This window comes from Rana temporaria, chromosome 6 (genome assembly GCF_905171775.1).
Source record: "Rana temporaria chromosome 6, aRanTem1.1, whole genome shotgun sequence".
In the NCBI taxonomy this organism is placed as follows: domain Eukaryota; kingdom Metazoa; phylum Chordata; class Amphibia; order Anura; family Ranidae; genus Rana; species Rana temporaria.
In genome coordinates, this window is record NC_053494.1 from 113,940,303 (window position 1) to 113,958,749 (window position 18,447).

Sequence of the window (18,447 nt, forward strand, 5' to 3'; positions counted from 1 at the left end):
ATAAATATGGATATATATAGATATAATTAGTGTGTGTGTTACATAGTATGTGAGGTTGAAAAAAGACACAAGTCCATCATATGGTTAACTTGCCCAAAAGTGCTCCTAACTACCAAACAAATGCCCATGAGTGGAAATCTACATCTCTTAGTTTTGAAGATGTCAAATCAAGGATCTGTGGGACGCTTGTCAATGAAAAATGTACTGCTATCCTGGAGGATACCCATGACAAATTTCATTTAATTTAACTTTGCTACTATAAAAGCACATGGCCTTTGTATGATGTCCTCTTTATTTTATTCTGCTGTATACATTGAACCATCTATGAATGATATAATATACATCTTACTACATTTAAAACTAGGGTTGTCCAGATACCGATACCAGTATCGGTATTGGGACCGATACCGAGTATTTGCGGGAGTACTCGTACTCGCGCAAATACCCCCGATACCTAAATAGAATACTTCCCCCCCCTTTCCCCCCCCCCCCCCCCCCGCTGCCGCCGCATCGCGCCGCCGCATCGAGGGACATGGCTAGAGGGACATTGCTGCATATGTGAGGGACATGGCTAGAGGGACATTGCTGCATATGTGAGGGACATGGCTGCATATGTGAGGGACATGGCTAGAGGGACATGGCTGCATATGTGAGGGACATGGCTAGAGGGACATTGCTGCATATGTGAGGGACATGGCTAGAGGGACATTGCTGCATATGTGAGGGACATGGCTAGAGGGACATGGCTGCATATGTGAGGGACATGGCTAGAGGGACATGGCTGCATATGTGAGGGACATGGCTAGAGGGACATTGCTGCATATGTGAGGGACATGGCTAGAGGGACATTGCTGCATATGTGAGGGACATGGCTAGAGGGACATTGCTGCATATGTGAGGGACATGGCTAGAGGGACATGGCTGCATATGTGAGGGACATGGCTAGAGGGACATGGCTGCATATGTGAGGGACATGGCTAGAGGGACATGGCTGCATATGTGAGGGACATGGCTGCATATGTGAGGGACATGGCTTGAGGGACATGGCTGCATATGTGAGGAACATGGCTAGAGGGACATGGCTGCATATGTGGGGGACATGGCTGCATATGGGGGGGACATGGCTGCATTTGGGGACACATTTAAAAAAAGTATCGGTATTCGGTATCGGCGACTACTTGAAAAAAAGTATCGGTACTTGTACTCGGTCCTAAAAAAGTGGTATCGGGACAACCCTATTTAAAACCCTTTGATACCTGAAAACAGGGGAGCATCGGCTGTATAAATTACCTAGGTATCAGGCAGTACTCTTTGCAGCAGCGAGACCGGAAAAAATAAAGCACAGTTGAAAAAAAGAAATAAATTTACACTAGATGTGAAAGTTAGTTAATCTTTACTTATCAAGGCTCAACAGGCAGATAAAACAAGTAAGCTTCTATCTTCTGCCTGGTTTTGTAGACTGCATGCTGATTGGTTTCCTGTGATCTCTGTCCCCTCCCAACATTTCACCATAACTAGAACATTTTACATCAGCAGTGTGTTGCTTCCAAATACCTTCTTGGATCTAAAGCTGCAACTACAGCTAAGTGGAAAGGCATGGAATCCAAAGAACTTATCCTCTTTGTGAATGGCAAGAAAGTAAGTATTAATGGTTACGTCTGTTTTTTGTTAAATTATTGGCTTATATAAAAAAAAAAATAAGACCTTTTGATAAGACAACCTTTTTTTGGTAAAACGCAGTTCATTTTTGCTGGGCATGAATACTATTTTTAATGTTGATTTGGCAAATCCAAATACACTTTTTTTTTTTTATTAGTTGCAATGCTAGTGTGAACATGTAAATCCTTTGCTACATACTATATTACATGTCGTTGTGTCTTTGCTGACAGTTAACAGGCATAGTTGCTCAAACAAAAAGTCCTGTATTTAAAAAAAAACAATAACTTTTGCCTATTTGTGTTTTGTATTTGAATTTATTAACATTACAATATATTTTATCCAAATAATAAATATATCTTAATAGGTGCACTTTAATTACTACCTTTTCTCCAATTAAAACTGTATCGATGAATTCTTGAGTAGTGGTTTGGGACCCGCTGGGTTTTACCCAGAAATAATCTTCAGTTATTTTCTGAGCGTTAACATGTCATATGCTGGCTTCCTGTATCTCTCAGATGTTTACAGGTGAAATATTCCTCCAGTTTTGCTCAAAAAAGATAATAAAGGCTTCTGTGCTACAATGTGGGATTCTAGAAGAAAAGGGTTAATCAAATTAACAGGCTTGCTTGAGGTTGTCTAATACCAATTGTGTTCCCACATATAGTAATCAAACGTGCTATAATAAGGGCCGATTCACACTGCTGCGATGTGAGAACTCGTGCAAATCCAATACGGGTTCCAGCATCGCATGTCACCCACAGGCAGTTCACACTGTCCTATGCGAACCACTGAAGGGGTGTCAATAGAAAGTTAATGACAACCCCAGATCAGTGTGCATATCGCAATGTGAACTGTCAATCTGGACAGGAATCAGATCACATGGGTGTGAAAACCCATGAAATTTGATTCTGGTGTGGACCTAAAAAGTCATGTACGATCTTGGTCTGAATGCAATGCAAATTCAGCCATACAATCTGTATAGCTGAATTCGCATTGCACAGACCTCGCATGTGATTTGCACAGCAGTGCGGTGCAGATTGCATGCGATCTCTGACATCACGTTGGTGTAACCCTGCACTAAAAGTGAAGCGCTACCTCTCCAAATATTTAACATGATGCCAAGAGGTAATGATGCCAGCGTTATCTACATTCCAATACACAGAAAAATAACTAAGGGCTCAAGTACATAGGGCAGTTGAAAACCTCTTCTGAACGCTTCTGAAAACTGACAGTTGGAAACCGACAGTGAAAAACTCCAGCCAACTTTTTTTTTGTACAATATTATTAAAATAAATGGTTACACACCAAACACTGTATCACACTCTGAAATATGATACTAATTTAACATTATTCTGAAGCAGTTCCTTAAATTTAAAGCGGTATTAAACCCAAAACCAAAAATATCTCAGCTTACCAATTATTAAATGTGGTGGCTGTATTAGTTTTCACTAAGATCCAGCCAGTAACACACCTCCTGTGTCAGAGTGCTTAAACTTTTGATGAAAGGGCAACAAAGACAACTTTTGGACAGCAGCATTGTCAGTTTGGTGGAAGGATGGTGTTAGATTTTGATGGGGACAAGGGCCTCATCCCCACAACCCTGGCCGGTGGTTGTGGGGGTCTGCGGGTGAGGGGGAATCTGGAAGCCGCCTTTAACAAGAGGGACCCCAGATCCCTCCCCCCCCAGCATGACATGTTGGGTATCATTTTACTTGGCGTAACATTATCTTTCATAATATAAACAAATTGGCCTAACTTTACTGTTGTCTTATTTTTTAATACAAAAAAGTGATTTTTTTTCCAAAAAAAGTGCGCTTGTAAGACCGCTGCGCAAATACGGTGTGACAAAAAGTATTGCAATGACTGCCATTTTATTCTCTAGGGTGTTAGAAAAAATATATATAATGTTTGGGGGTTTTAATCTTGTAAACACCAAGTCTGAAAAACAGGCAAGGTCCTTAAGTGGTTAAAATTTGAAAAATTCCTTTAAATATCATACCTGCTGGGTGTCTATAGTATGCCTGTGAAGTGGCACGTGTTTAGAACTGTCCCTGCACAAAATGACATTACTATAGGAAAAAAGTCATTTAAAAATGCTTGCGGCTTTAATGTAATGTCTGGTCCCTGCAATATGGATGAAAATCATTGAGAAAAATAGCATGGGTCCCCCCCCCCCCCCCCCCCCCCCCTCACCTCATGTCATTACCAGCCCCTTTGGCCCTATATACTTGGAACAGCAGTATACAGGCGGTGCAAACAAGACATGCACTGTAGGTTTGTTGTTATGTAGAATCTGTTTGTAATTTTGAACTCTTACTTTTTTAAAGTGTAGCTCCAGCCAAAAAATCTATTTTTAAGCTTTTTGGAGAACATAGAGAAGGGTTATCACCCCTGTAACATTTGTTTTGCTGTCTGTGCGCATCTGTTCAGAAGATTGCACCTCACTTTCTGTCCCAATGACAAATGTCTTTTTGAAAAAAAAATGTTTTAGTGAAACAAGGATTGTGATAAAGCATCAGTGGACAGGAGATACCTCTTACAGAAGAGATTTTCCCTTCCTAGGGGTAGATTTCCTCTCACTTCCTGTTGTCTCCTTCCGTTTGCAAGTAGGAGTCGTTTGTAAGTTGGATGTTGGAAAGTAGGGGCCTGCCGTATATACTCTACAGAAATTTGGGCACTAGGCATTGGTGATGCCACAACACTGTAAACCCTCACAGTTAGTCTTGGTGGGCGCTGGAATGCCCTGCTGTGAACTATTATATCAAGAATTGTAATTACATGCCATTGTTCTACAGTGGTAGAAAAATTGGGCCTTTGGCGCTGGTGCCACAACACTGTAAGCCCTCACAGATACTCTTGGTGGGCGCAGGAATGGGCCCTGCTGTTAAATATTAGATCAAGAATTGTAATTACATGCCCCTGTTGAACAGGGGCAGAAAAATTGGAAAAATTCCTTTAAATATCATACCTGCTGGGTGTCTATAGTATGCCTGTGAAGTGGCAGGTGTTTAGAACTGTCCCTGCACAAAATGACATTACTATAGGAAAAAAGTCATTTAAAACTGCTTGCGGCTTTAATGTAATGTCTGGTCCCTGCAATATGGATGAAAATCATTGAGAAAAATAGCATGGGTCCCCCCCCACCCCCCCCCCCTCACCTCATGTCAGTGGTAGAAAAATTGGGCCTTTGGCGCTGGTGCCACAACACTGTAAGCCCTCACAGATACTCTTGGTGGGCGCAGGAATGGGCCCTGCTGTTAAATATTAGATCAAGAATTGTAATTACATGCCCCTGTTGAACAGGGGCAGAAAAATTGGAAAAATTCCTTTAAATATCATACCTGCTGGGTGTCTATAGTATGCCTGTGAAGTGGCACGTGTTTAGAACTGTCCCTGCACAAAATGACATTACTATAGGAAAAAAGTCATTTAAAACTGCTTGCGGCTTTAATGTAATGTCTGGTCCCTGCAATATGGATGAAAATCATTGAGAAAAATAGCATGGGTCCCCCCCCACCCCCACCCCCTCACCTCATGTCAGTGGTAGAAAAATTGGGCCTTTGGCGCTGGTGCCACAACACTGTAAGCCCTCACAGATACTCTTGGTGGGCGCAGGAATGGGCCCTGCTGTTAAATATTAGATCAAGAATTGTAATTACATGCCCCTGTTGAACAGGGGCAGAAAAATTGGGCCTTAGGCACTGGTTCCACAACACAGCAACCCCTCACAGATACTCTAGTTGGAGCGCAGGAATGAGAAAGTATTGCATCAAAAATTGTACGTACACGCCCCTGTTAAACAGGGGCATAAAAATCGGGCCTTAGCCACTGGTGGCGGTGCCCAGAACCAAAAATGTTCTTACAGGCTATCAGCATGATCATTGAGGAGGAAAAGCATAGTCACTCAGCATAACAGGATAGTCACTCAGCATAACAGGATAGTCACTCAGCATGACAGGATAGTCACTCAGCATCAGCATAGGCAGTCTTGAAGGAATCTGACATTTCCAAAATATTATTATTCAGTTACATCAGCATCAGGTGCTTGGTAGCTGGTGGTGATCCAAGCCTGATTAATTTTTATGAAGGTCAGTCGATGGAGAGTCGAGTTGGTGGAGAGGGGCACCCTGTGATCAGTTACAAAGCCTCCAGCAGCACTGAATGTGCGTTCCGAAAGAACGCTGGATGCAGGACAGGCCAGTAGCTCAATTGCATATTGTGCAAGCTCTGGCCTGTGATCCATCCTCAAAACCCAGTATGCCAGAGGATTTTCGGTGGGAAAGGTGTCCAAGTCTGATCTTGCCCCTAGGTATCCCCGCACCATGTAAACCAGACGCTGGCGATGGTTGCTGGAACCGGTCATACCTTGGGGCTGCGGTCTAAAAAATTGTCTGAAGGAATCGGTCAGACGGCCACCTTCTCCACCGCTCCTTGTTTGACTGACCGAAGCCTCAGCAACATGTTGTCCAGTAACAGGATTTTGTAACCTCCCAGTCTCTGGAAACGCGCTGCACAGACCTTTCTGCAAGGCCTCCCAAAGATGTTTCATCTTCTGCTCCCTCTGCGCCAGCAAGATAAGGTCCACAACCTTACTCTTGTAACGTGGATCATGGAGGGTTGCCAGCCAGTAATGATCCCTCTCCTTGATAGCACGAATACGAGGATCCTTCCGCAGGCTTTGTAGGATCAGGGAGGCCATACAGTGTAGGTTTGTTGAGGCATTCGGTGCAGAGTCCTCTGGGTCACTGAGGACGACATGATCCGCAGCCACCATGTCCCAGCCACATACAAGTTCATGGGTTTCTTGAGACTGTAATTGATCCCTTAAAAACTGCTGCTGATGCTGAGTGCTAGGCTCCACCTCCATGCTGACACAATCCTCCTCCTCGTCCTCTGTAACAGGTGCTTTCAGATCCATAATGCGTTCCACGCTGGAACGCTTACGGTGCCCGCGTGATGACGGCATCGCCCGACGCCGCATGCGTTCCTGCCTGGAATGTGGAAGTGAGCCGCACATCATTGCTGCCCTGCCTTGTATCAGTGCTTATGCACTGCACCTGTTACCTGGCTATAAAGGCATTCATTTAAACTAGAAACCTTGTTCTATTATTGTCAGCCGTACCAGCCACGCTACAATACAGGCAACATTATGGCCAGCTAGCAAAGACCTTCACTGCGTCCAGCCTGCCATTGCTGCGGACAACCTGGGAGTTCTTCCCTGCTGTCGCCTTACACTACGAAGTACCTTGCAGCTAAACTCAAGCCCTACAAAACGGTTAAGTAGCAATTGTTTCACTTGTAGTTCTACAGGAAGACCTGCTACATATAATTGCTCTTAAACATTTATTGCATTTAACTCTGGCTTATTGCATACTAAGATACTGCTTGGGACTGATTGTTGTGCCTGTTTGCTGTGGAGTATCTTAAAGCGACATACACTCTCTAATTAGCTGAGCTATATATGCCTTGTGATGGTATTGGTATGATATCCCCGTCAAACAGTCCCTTCTTCCCATAACGAAAATCACCCAATATTCCACAAGTAGGGGTCCATGGAATCGCCCCCAATCAGCCACACATGAGTCCAGGCTTACTGCTAGAACAAGACACTTTAATGACACAACTCTCAGCTTATATGTGGTTACAACCTGTTAGGAACAATGAAATCTCCGCCCCCCCTCACACAGTGGGGTTCCCATACAGATTATAGGAGACACGTCGGAGCCGACTATGCAGAGACATTTCTTTAGATAATGACATCAGTGGAGGTAATTACTACACTGAAGCAATCAGAATAATTAACATACCACTTATCTAATTATTGTAAACAGTAAGGCCGGTCTCCTTCACACACACAATAAATCAATTACCATTTGAACTAGGGAGCTGGCTGAAGAAGGGTCATTAACATCTCAATCAGCCTGTAACACATGAACCCTTTTTACCTCTAACACACACAATATAACTAAAACAAGCAGGGAGAATTACACTGAAGCATATGCTTCACAATGGCCCCCCTTTTTCTCCCTGCTCCGGCAAACCCGGTTGGACCTTCCCTGGTCCAGTAGGGTTGACGGGTTCAGAGCTTTTAGTCCGATGTTAACTCCGTTTGGCGTGACTGACCTCCCTTGGCAACTGTTTCAGACTCAGGTATGCCACCGGGTCGTCAGATCACACGCCGTTCAGTTCCCAAGTCTTTGTGCAATCTGCAGAGTCACCAGAAGTCAGTGTGAAGACGGCGAATGGGTCTGTGCGCCGCCATCTAGGTGTCCCGCTATGGGAGGGGGCAGGTTATGGCTCTGAAGTGACAATCACAGGAGATTCATAAAAAGAAAAAGTTATATTTGTTGAAATGCTGTAGCACTGGTGCTCAGAGTCCGGGGGGGGGGGATCAGTGCCCCATTGGGTCAGCCACCCTCTGCTCCCTCCGCAGCCGCCGGTTCTCCTCTTTGAGCTTCTCCAGCTCCATCTCCAGTTCATGGAGCCTGGGGGGGTTGTTCTCCTCCTCCATGCGGCTTATGCACTCCTCCAGCTCTATGTACTCACGGATCAGATCCTGCTTGCTCATGTCCTGCAGGCTCTCCATGTGGTCCTTCATCATCAGGAACTGGGTGGTGGTGTAAGGGGCCACCGGTGGGCCCTTGGCGAACATCTCGGCTCGCATCTGGGACGCCCGCTGCGACTCCCTCTCCTCCAGTCTCTTCTTCTCCTCCCAGGTCAGCTTGTTATACGGCTTCCAGGACCTCTTCTTCTTGGGGGGTAGCCGTCGGTGCCTCTTTCTGCCAAGCTCCCTCCAGGGCCCCTCCGGCTCATGGCTGTCGCCCATGACCAGCTGACAATGGTGTTCCCTGTTGTCCGTAATAACAGATTGTACCGTGAGGACTTCGTAAAGGGTGTCCAATGGTTCTTCCTGACCCAGCTCCTGGAGATCCCAAGCCGAGTCTACACAATGGGCTGCTGCTGGTGGGCGGTACCCAGGTTGAGACCAATTTGACCTGGTGTTGTCATTCATGGGGCAATTCTGCTTGAAGTGACCCAGCTGTTTGCACCGGAATCAGCGTTGTTCGTTGTCCTCCTGGCGTGGATAGCGAGGGCTAGATGTCATCGGTCTGTTAGGAGGTTGGTATCTAGCGGCTGGTGGGTGTGAGGGCGCCGTTGGTCGTGGAGGTTGTACCCGTGGTGTGACCTGGTTTGTCTTGCGAGTATCCGCATATTCATCCGCCAACTTCGCGGCCTCTGGTAGAGTCATGGGCCTGCGATCTCTCACCCAATCTTTGACATCCGTCTGAGTGTGATTGTAAAATTGCTCCAGGAGCATTAGTTGCAAAATGTCCTCTGCGGTGGTGGCCTGGCTGCTGTTAACCCAGTTAGAGGCCGACAGGGATAACTGGCATGCCCATTCCGCGTAAGAGTCTTCCGTGGTTTTGCGTGAGTCCCTGAACTTCTGTCGGTGGGACTCTGGGGTTACTGCATAACGAGCCAGGAGCACTTCTTTAACCCGGGCGTAGCTATGGATATCCTGATCTGGCACGGTCCGGAAAGCATCAGAAGCTTTGCCTGACAGTTTGCCTGACAATATTGCAACCCACTCTCTTCTAGCTATTCGGTGCAGGTTACATTGTCACTCAAAATCTGCCAGGTAGTTATCAATCTCACAGTCCTTTTCATCAAAAGCTTTAAAAGCGCTAAACGGAATCTTCCTTGCGTCTGCTGTGCTGTACTCACTGTTTGGAGAATGTGCGGCTGCTTGTTGGACTGCTGCCAGCCTCCTCCGCTAACAGGTCCATCACTTTCAGCACCACATCCGCCGTTGGGTTCGGACCGAACCATGCTAGCTTCTCTCTCATTAGCTTGTTGGCTGGCGATTCCTCTTCCTGAATCACTGGTGTCTCCATCTCTTGTACTGCTGGCGTTGCTGCAATCCCGTCCTCCTGGTCTATCTCCATTAATTCTGCTATGATGACCCGCTTGGTTTTGTTGCTAGCAATCCTTCCACGAACTTCCAGTAGTTCTTCCAGTGTCTGCTTGGAATCCGGGTGTAAAGGAGAGTAGAAGGGAAAATCCCACTGCTGCCACCAATTGTGACGGTATTGGTATGATATCCCCGTCAAACAGTCCCTTCTTCCCATAACGAAAATCACCCAATATTCCACAAGTAGGGGTCCATGGAATCACCCCCAATCAGCCACACATGAGTCCAGGCTTACTGCTAGAACAAGACACTTTAATGACACAACTCTCAGCTTATATGTGGTTACAACCTGTTAGGAACAATGAAATCTCCGCCCCCCCTCACACAGTGGGGGTTCCCATACAGATTATAGGAGACACGTCGGAGCCGACTATGCAGACACATTTCTTTAGATAATGACATCAGTGGAGGTAATTACTACACTGAAGCAATCAGAATAATTAACATACCACTTATCTAATCATTGTAAACAGTAAGGCCGGTCTCCTTCACACACACAATAAATCAATTACCATTTGAACTAGGGAGCTGGCTGAAGAAGGGTCATTAACATCTCAATCACCCTGTAACACATGAACCCTTTTTACCTCTAACACATACAATATAACTAAAACAAGCAGGGAGAATTACACTGAAGCATATGCTTCACATGCCTCTCCTATGCAACTACTATTTGCTACCAGTAATCATATTTACTACGTGCTTGACATAAGTTCTTACTTGTTAAAGGGCCCATGCCCTAAGTTACTGAACATGTTCACCCTAAGGCCCCGTACACACGACCAAACATGTATGCTGAAACTGGTCCGCTGACCAGTTTCAGCATACATGTTCGGTCATGTGTAGGCGCGAGCGGGCAGAATTCCAGCAAACATTTGCCCGCCGGGCCTTTTCCCAGCGGGCAAATATTCCTGGACTTGTTTTAAAACCGTCCGCTGGAATCCTGCCCGCTCGGACATGTATGGTCGTCAGTACAGACCTACCGTACATGTCCGAGCGCCCGCCGTCCCTCGCATGAGTCGAATGACTTTGACGCATGCGTTGAAGCATTTAAAAGGCAGGCCCGCCCACGTCGCCGCGTCATCGTCGCGGCGATGGCGCAGACACGCCCCGCGTATTGTTTACGCGCGGACTTCTGTACGATGGTTAGTACAGCCATCGTACAGAAGTCCCCGGGCAGACATGTACGGTGAAAACGGTCCGACGGACCGGTTTCATCGTACATGTTTGCCCGTGTGTACCCGGCCTAACTGTTCTATGCTAAGCATTGAGGTATTTCATACCTATTCCCTTAGTGACCTAATGCATTCTTTACGTTAAGGTGATATGATGTGGAGAACCCCAAACTCCTGTTCCCTGATTGGTGTGACGCCTGGGGTCCAGTACTGATAATCACTTGCATACAGTTGTGCATTGGTATCTTTACGTCTAATTTTATCGCTAGGGTTTGGTCGCATGTTTTAATGCGCCCACCCCTAGTAGCTCAACGCATTTATATATGTGAGAGAGAGATGATGTAGAGCAGTGGTCCCCAACCTTTTTGGCATTGGGGACCGGCTGCGTGGAAGAAAATTGTGCCAAGGACCGGGGGGGTCACGATTTTTCGTGGGCAATGGCTGGTTTTAGCGATTCAATCATCCCGGGACCATGCTTGTTATGGTGTCAGGGTGATTGAAGCACATTTTTTCTGATATTACATTGTAGTTATAAATTAAATAGTTCAACTCACCATAATGTAGAATCAGTGGGAGCCCTGACGTGTCACTTGCCACTGTCGCCTGCTACCAGATGTAGATAGTCACTTTCCACGCTGCCTGCAGGGCCGTCTTAATGAGCGGGCACCCCTGGGCACAGCCCGGGGGGCCCACGTTCACCTGGGGCCCCATCAGCAGGGCTGGCGCACTGCCGCCTAGGGCGCAGGCAGGGAGCTTGTCAGTGCCTCGTTCCCCTGTATTCCAGCATGCAGGGGGGGCGCGCACGGGGAGAGCACACTACCACAGCCGGCTGTCCGCCTCAGCTCCACTCACACACAGAGAGCGGCGTCTTCGTGGGCACTCTGCTCCACCCCCCAGTCTGCCTGTCACAATTTTCTAAAAGGAAGGCGCGAGAGAAGTGTGGGAATCCCTTCCCAATAACTGTGGAGGCTGTCCCGCCCCTTGGCAGGTGACCATAATGACCAACACAGTGAGTGGAGTTCTGGCACCTATCACACTGGCCCCCCACCACCTGCACACTGGCCCCCCACCACCACCACCACCTGTACACTGGCCCCCACCACCTATCACACTGGCCCTCCACCTGCCACACTGGCCCCCCACCACCTGCACACTGGCCCCCCACCACCACCACCTGTACACTGGCCCCCACCACCTATCACACTGGCCCCCCACCTGTCACACTGGCCCCCCACCACCTGCACACTGGCCCCCCACCACCTGCACACTGGCCCCCCACCACCTATCACACTGGCCCCCCACCATCACCACCTGTAAACTGGCCTCCCACCACCACCACCTGCACACTCGCCCCCCACCACCTGCACACTGGCCCCCCACCACCACCACCTGTACTCTGGCCCCCCACTATCACCTGCACACTGGCCCACCACCACCTGTACACTGGCCCCCCATCACCACCACCTGTACACTGGCCCCCCATCACCACCACCTGCACACTGGCCCCCCATCACCTATCACACTGGCCCCCCACCTGTCAAACTGGCCCCCCACCACCTGCACACTGGCCCCTCACCACCACCACCTGCACACTGGTCCCCTATCACCACCACCTGTACACTGCCCCCCATCACCACCACCACCTGAACACTGGCCCCCCACCACCACCACCTGAACACTGGCCCCCCACCACCTGTCACACTGGCCCCCCACCACCTGCACACTGGCCCCCCACCACCACCACCTGTACTCTGGCCCCCCACCACCACGTGCACACTGGCCCCCCACCACCTATCACACTGGCCCCCCACCACCACCACCTGTACACTGGCCCCCCACCACCTGTACACTGGCCCGCCCCCACCACCACCTGAACACTGGCCCCCCACCACCTATCACACTGGCCCCCCACCACCTATCACACTGGCCCCCACCACCTGCACACTGGCCCCCCACCACCTATCACACTGGCCCCCCACCTGTCAAACTGGCCCCCCACCACCTGCACACTGGCCCCCCATCACCACCACCTGCACACTTGTTCCCTATCACCACCACCTGTACACTAAATGTAGTAGTTTCATATTTAGATGTTTTAATATTTTCTACAGTTTTTTTGGGGGGGGCGGACAACTAGGTCTGAAGAGAAGAAACTGTGCTGCCCCTCCCTCCTCGAGCCGCCGCTATCAGAAGAGGCTCTGTTTCTTGCCTATCCCCCTCCTCCTGTCCAGCGAGGCATGGACATTGCCTTTCACATGCATGTAGAGAGCCGGAATCGCCTTCCGTGAGAAAAAGTGGCGTTTGGGGACCTGCCACTGAGGTACCGCACATTCCACAAACTCACGGAAGGGGGTAGAGTCTACCAACTGAAAAGGCAGCAGTTGAAGTGCTAGCAATTTAGCTAAGTTAGCATTCAACCGCTGGGCATGTGGATGGCTGGGAGAGAACTTTTTTTGGCACTGCAGCAGCTGGGGCAGGGAAATTTGCCTGGTACAATCTGACATCGGTGTACTGATAGTAGATTGCCCGCAAGTACTTGGCTGTGACACACCTAATTCTACACCTTCAGTCCTATCAGTGCAGGCTTCAGAGAGGACTGAAGGTATAGTGTGGTTGGAGATCCCAGCTGATGAGGAGCAAGGAGAGGTCAGCTTTGTTCTTTGATGTGGGACTTTGAGGTACGCTTTCCAACGAACTGCATGGCAGGTCGACATATGTCTGGTCAAGCATGTGGTGCCCAAGTGGGTGATGTTTTGGCCACGCGAGATACGCTTGCAACATATGTTGCAAATAGCAGCGGTGCGATCTGATGCACTCGTCTCAAAAAAGGCCCACACCAAAGAACTTTTTGAATAACGTGGAGAGACAGCAGCGCCCTGCACATGCGGAGCTCTGCGTTGTGATGCAGTCGGTGTGCTGCCCTTATGCTGGCCCCTGGAGGGCATCCTGCCTCGTTGGAGATGTGCCTCCTCCTCCTCACTGCTATCAGGCACCCACGTGGACTCAGTCACCTCATCATCCCCTCCCTCCTCATCACTGTAGAAAACCTGGCAGTATGCTGCAGCTGGGGGAACATGACTGCCAGATTGCTGTCCTTCTTGGGCACCCCCTCTCTCTGGGTTCACGTTACTGCCTTCCTCTAGCTGTGTACCATCATCGGAGGACATGGTGGGGCTAGGGAAGTAGTGACTGATGCCATTGAGCAGAGGGAAGAGGCCGTGTTGGCAGCTGCTTTGCCAGACAAAGTACCCTAAGGCTGGGTGAGAGAGGATGAGGACGGCTTGGTCATCCACTCTACCAAGTGTTTGGCATGTTGCGGCTCACCACGGCCAGCTGCTGGAAAAAAAAGGATGAGCGTGTCCCACGGCCACATGCTGATGAGGATGCACCGTGTCCACGACCAGCACTGTTGCCTCTAGACGCAGATCCTGCTTGCCCTTGTGACTCTCTGCCTCTCCTTGTTGTCCTTCCAAACTTACTAATGGCCTGCAGGGAGATGTAGCTGCACAAATACTGACAATAGTTGCTGATCACTGCCTGTGGTATTAATATGAGAACACCAGCAATTGTATTCACTTAGCTTTAGGTGCACACTGTGCAGAGGACACAGTACACCAAGTGAAAATACTTACTGATCAGTGACTGCCTGTGGTATTAATATGAGAACAACAGCAATTGTATTCACGTAGCTTTAGGTGCACACTGTGCAGAGGACACAGTACACCAAGTGAAAATACTGCAGCTAGCACAATCACCTGCCTGCCTGTCAGTATATTAGGAAGAGTGGATCTAGCTAAACTCAATACAGTGTATAAATATATATACACAACACCTGGGATGCATATATATCCACTACACACTGTAACTGACCCGCCTGCCTGCTCTAACTCAAACTAAATGACTCTCTCCCTCCCCCTCTTCCCCTCTCCCTCCCTCTCTCCACCGCAACGCACTACACTAGGCCGCCACGGCAAGGCCGCCAGGGCACTAAACCCCCTGAGACATAATTGGCCAAAGCCACCCTGATTTTGCCCATTTATGGCTCTCCATTTTTTGCGCTCTGTGATTGGCCAAAGCATGCGGGTCATAGTGCATGCTTGGCCAATCATCAGCCAGCAATGCACAGCGATGCCGCAGTGAATTATGAGCCGTGACACGCCACTTGAATTTGGCACGAACGGGCCATAACGTTTATAATTCGACGAACGGTCAAACATACAATGTTAGAGTCGAGCATGAGTTTGCCTCGAACACGAAGCTCATCCCTACTCCCGATTAGAGGGAGCAGACGATCAGTGTCACTAGGCAGAACGGGGAGATGCTTGTTTACACATGCATCCCCCATGCTTCCTCTCTATACATATAAATTATTTTACATCTTATTTGGAGAGTGATAATGTTAACATATGTGACATAACACTTCATGTGGGTTCACCAGTCCAAATATTGGATCGGATATTCGACAATCAACCATACACGCACGATCTCGATTAGGCCCACAGAACGGCTGGTAACCATGGTTCTTTATGTTTCATGCATTTGTCAAACATTGACCGATGGCATAGTATGCATGCAACATGCATCTTGAGGGTTCTATCCATACATAATATTGAGGGCATTCATTTGGTCACTAGCTTATTGTAGAGAGAGTATGCCTTATTTATCTGCTCTCTCAACATTTTATTTATATGATGTGTATTATTCACAAAATATTAGTATTTTGAAACATGTCAATTTAGTTTTTATACACTGACCAATATTACCCTGTGTGTTTTTTCTTTATATATTATACTCTTTCTTTTGACCACACTGAATTGAGGTGCAGGTTTTTACACCTTATTTAATGAGGTCTTTACATCATATCCCAGTTTGTATCAAGCAAATGGAGCAATTTACTATCTAATGTCGGTCTCGTGGGGATCTTTGCTCTTGGTTCTGGTATAACATTCATATACATAAGATCATTTCAGATCTTAGGGGTAGATCCACAAAAGAGTTACGCCGGCGTATCTATTGATATGCCGCGTAATTTTAAAGTTCCCGCGTCGTATCTTTGTTTTGTATCTACAAAACGAGATACGACTGCATCTGGGATCGATCCAACAGGCGTACGTCTTAGTACGCCGTCGGATCTTAGGTGCATTTTTCCGCCGGCCGCTAGGTGTCGTTTCGGTTGAATTCCGCGTCGAGTATGCAAATTAGCTAGTTACGGCGATCCACGAACGTACGTCCGGCCGGCGCATTTTTTTACGTCGTTTGCATTCAGCTTTTTCCGGCATATAGTTAAAGCTGCTATATGGTGGCGTACTCAATGTTAAGTATGGCCGTCGTTCCCGCGTCAAAATTTGAATTTTTTACATCGTTTGCGTAAGTCGTTCGCGAATAGGGATTTGCGTAGAATGACATCACCGTCGTAAGCATTGGCTTGTTCCGGTTTAATTTCGAGCATGCGCACTGGGATACCCCCACGGACGGCGCATGCTCAGTTAAAAAAAACGTAATTTACGTCGGGTCACAACGTATTTACATAAAACACGCCCCCATCACAACGATTTGAATTGCGCGCCCTTACGCCGCCATAACTTATGGCGCGGATTCTTTAAGGATTCAAAAAAAAAAGTACATTACGGCGGAGTAGTGTATCTTAGATACGCTACGCCCGGCGGAATAATGCGCCGCTGACTGTGGATCTACCCCCAAATGTCTTTTTTCTTTATCTAGACACATATATACTTTCGTTTTTTTTCCCCTTTTAGTAGTACTGTCTGTTGCACGTTTATTGTTCTTTCAATCGGGCATATTTCACGACTCTGTGCTTTGGACATACATGCACAGATCTCAGCAATCACATTCACTGATTTATCAATTTCTCAGCCGAATCCCTTGAAATACCGGCCATTTATCCTCACTCTTCTTTCTCTTCTCTCATTCTATTTCTCACTTTTATTTCTTTTCACTTTTTTTCTTCTTTCTTCTTCTTTCTTCTTCTTTTTTTTTCTTTCTTTCCTTTTTTTTCCCTTTCGTTTCTCCCTTCTTCTTTCTCTATTTTCATGTCCATCTTTTCTTGGATTTCAATAAGTATATAACACTGATTTACACTTTGAGATCATGCCATATCTTCACTCCTTTCTTTCTTCTAAATTGCTACATTGTTTTACTTGATACATTGTCACTCACACTTCATCTCATGTTCACGTTGTTCATCACTACACTTATTCACATCTTGTGTTTCACAATGGTTTTTGAATAAACCACAACAACATTGATTAATTTATTCTTATATTATCAAACAATATATTTTTCCTCACATCATTCAAACACTTTTTGTATATTTATCAATATACATCTATGTCACTTTTCTTTCACATATGTTTGGAGTCTTTATTGTTTGTTTCAATATTGTTTGTTTGTTTGCCGCTGTATATATAGTATGAGTCTTATCATCCGACATTTATATTTATTAATTTATGCACACACTCACTCTCAACACACTTCCTTGCACATGATGCACATTGATTATAAAGTGAGATTTATGTGTCCTAGAATGTCTGATCCACCATGGAAATGTTGCCTCTACAACTAAGCGTTTTGTCATAAATGCATACCAACTCAATATATATATATTGGTTATATTTTAAATTTGACTTTGTCAACAAGAATAATTTAGAATCATTTTGTTTTATTTTGTTGTTTTCCATTGATTCCACTCCTGCCTCTGATGTCCACAGCTGTTACCTGTCAGCATTTAGGTGGCAGGTGAACATCATTGGCGGTAATGGCTCATGTGATCACCTCTAAATCAGTATATATTTAGAATACATTTTATTATGTTTTAGCTATGACTAAGCACTGATTGTTTGTGCGAAACGCGTCAGATTTTTACCTCACTGCTTGCTGTGCTGTGTAGTGCTTTTTATCCTTTTTACACCAATAAAGGCTACCTTTTTAGATTCATTTTGGTGTGTGGCTGTCCATGAATTCTTTTCATTGATTTTTTGTAATATAAATAGTATGTTGTGTTTGCATGCCACCTTGATTTAAATAGTGGTCATGTGCTTGACGAGGCATGAACAATACTTGATCTTTGTGAATCAATTGTCCAATACCTGCATTCAGTCTGGTGGCCCAAATTTTTCTTAACAAATTAACATTTACATTAGGTAGCGAAATAAGATATTTGGTCCAATTGTTGTAATCTCTGTTCAGTTTTAGAATCATACACTCCTTTGATGGATTCCTGGTAAAAGCAGTGGTTCTCTCTGAAATAAAGGCTTCCGTCCGCATAGGGACAAGGAGTTACACATATTTTTTGTAATATGTGACTGTAAAGCCATCAGGGCCAGGACATTTATCGGCTGTTGACTTTGGTCAATTCTATCAGCAGCTCCATGTCTTCCTAAAAAGCATCCTAAATTTGTGAGAGTGGCACACAGAAGAGCATATCATCGGCTAGCGATGAAGAGGAGAAAGTTGATGGGGTCATAAAGATCTGAGAGGTTCTGTGCAAATTCAGAAACTATATTGGATAGATTACTAGTCGATGTTCTATCTGGAAAGCAGCGGCATAGTTATTTTTTGGGCAGGATCAAGTTTTCAAATTTGAACAAGAAGGGTATATTTATTGCCTTTCAGATAAAATGT

The 18,447-nt window shown here is 46.5% G+C and overlaps 1 protein-coding gene across 3 annotated transcripts in view; it reads left to right on the forward strand.

Moving 5' to 3' along the window:
* Positions 1-1,510: 1,510 nt before the first annotated feature.
* Positions 1,511-18,447, forward strand: part of LOC120943721 (aldehyde oxidase-like) — a 181,666-nt gene continuing 164,729 nt past the window's right edge. For 2 of the 3 annotated variants that reach the window (XM_040357197.1, XM_040357198.1), the window contains exon 1: positions 1,511-1,638. In XM_040357197.1, the coding sequence (XP_040213131.1) occupies positions 1,597-1,638 (42 nt within the window). In that variant the 5' untranslated portion in view covers positions 1,511-1,596. The remainder of the gene's footprint in view (positions 1,639-18,447) is intronic. The other variant, XM_040357199.1, reaches the window with a different exon arrangement.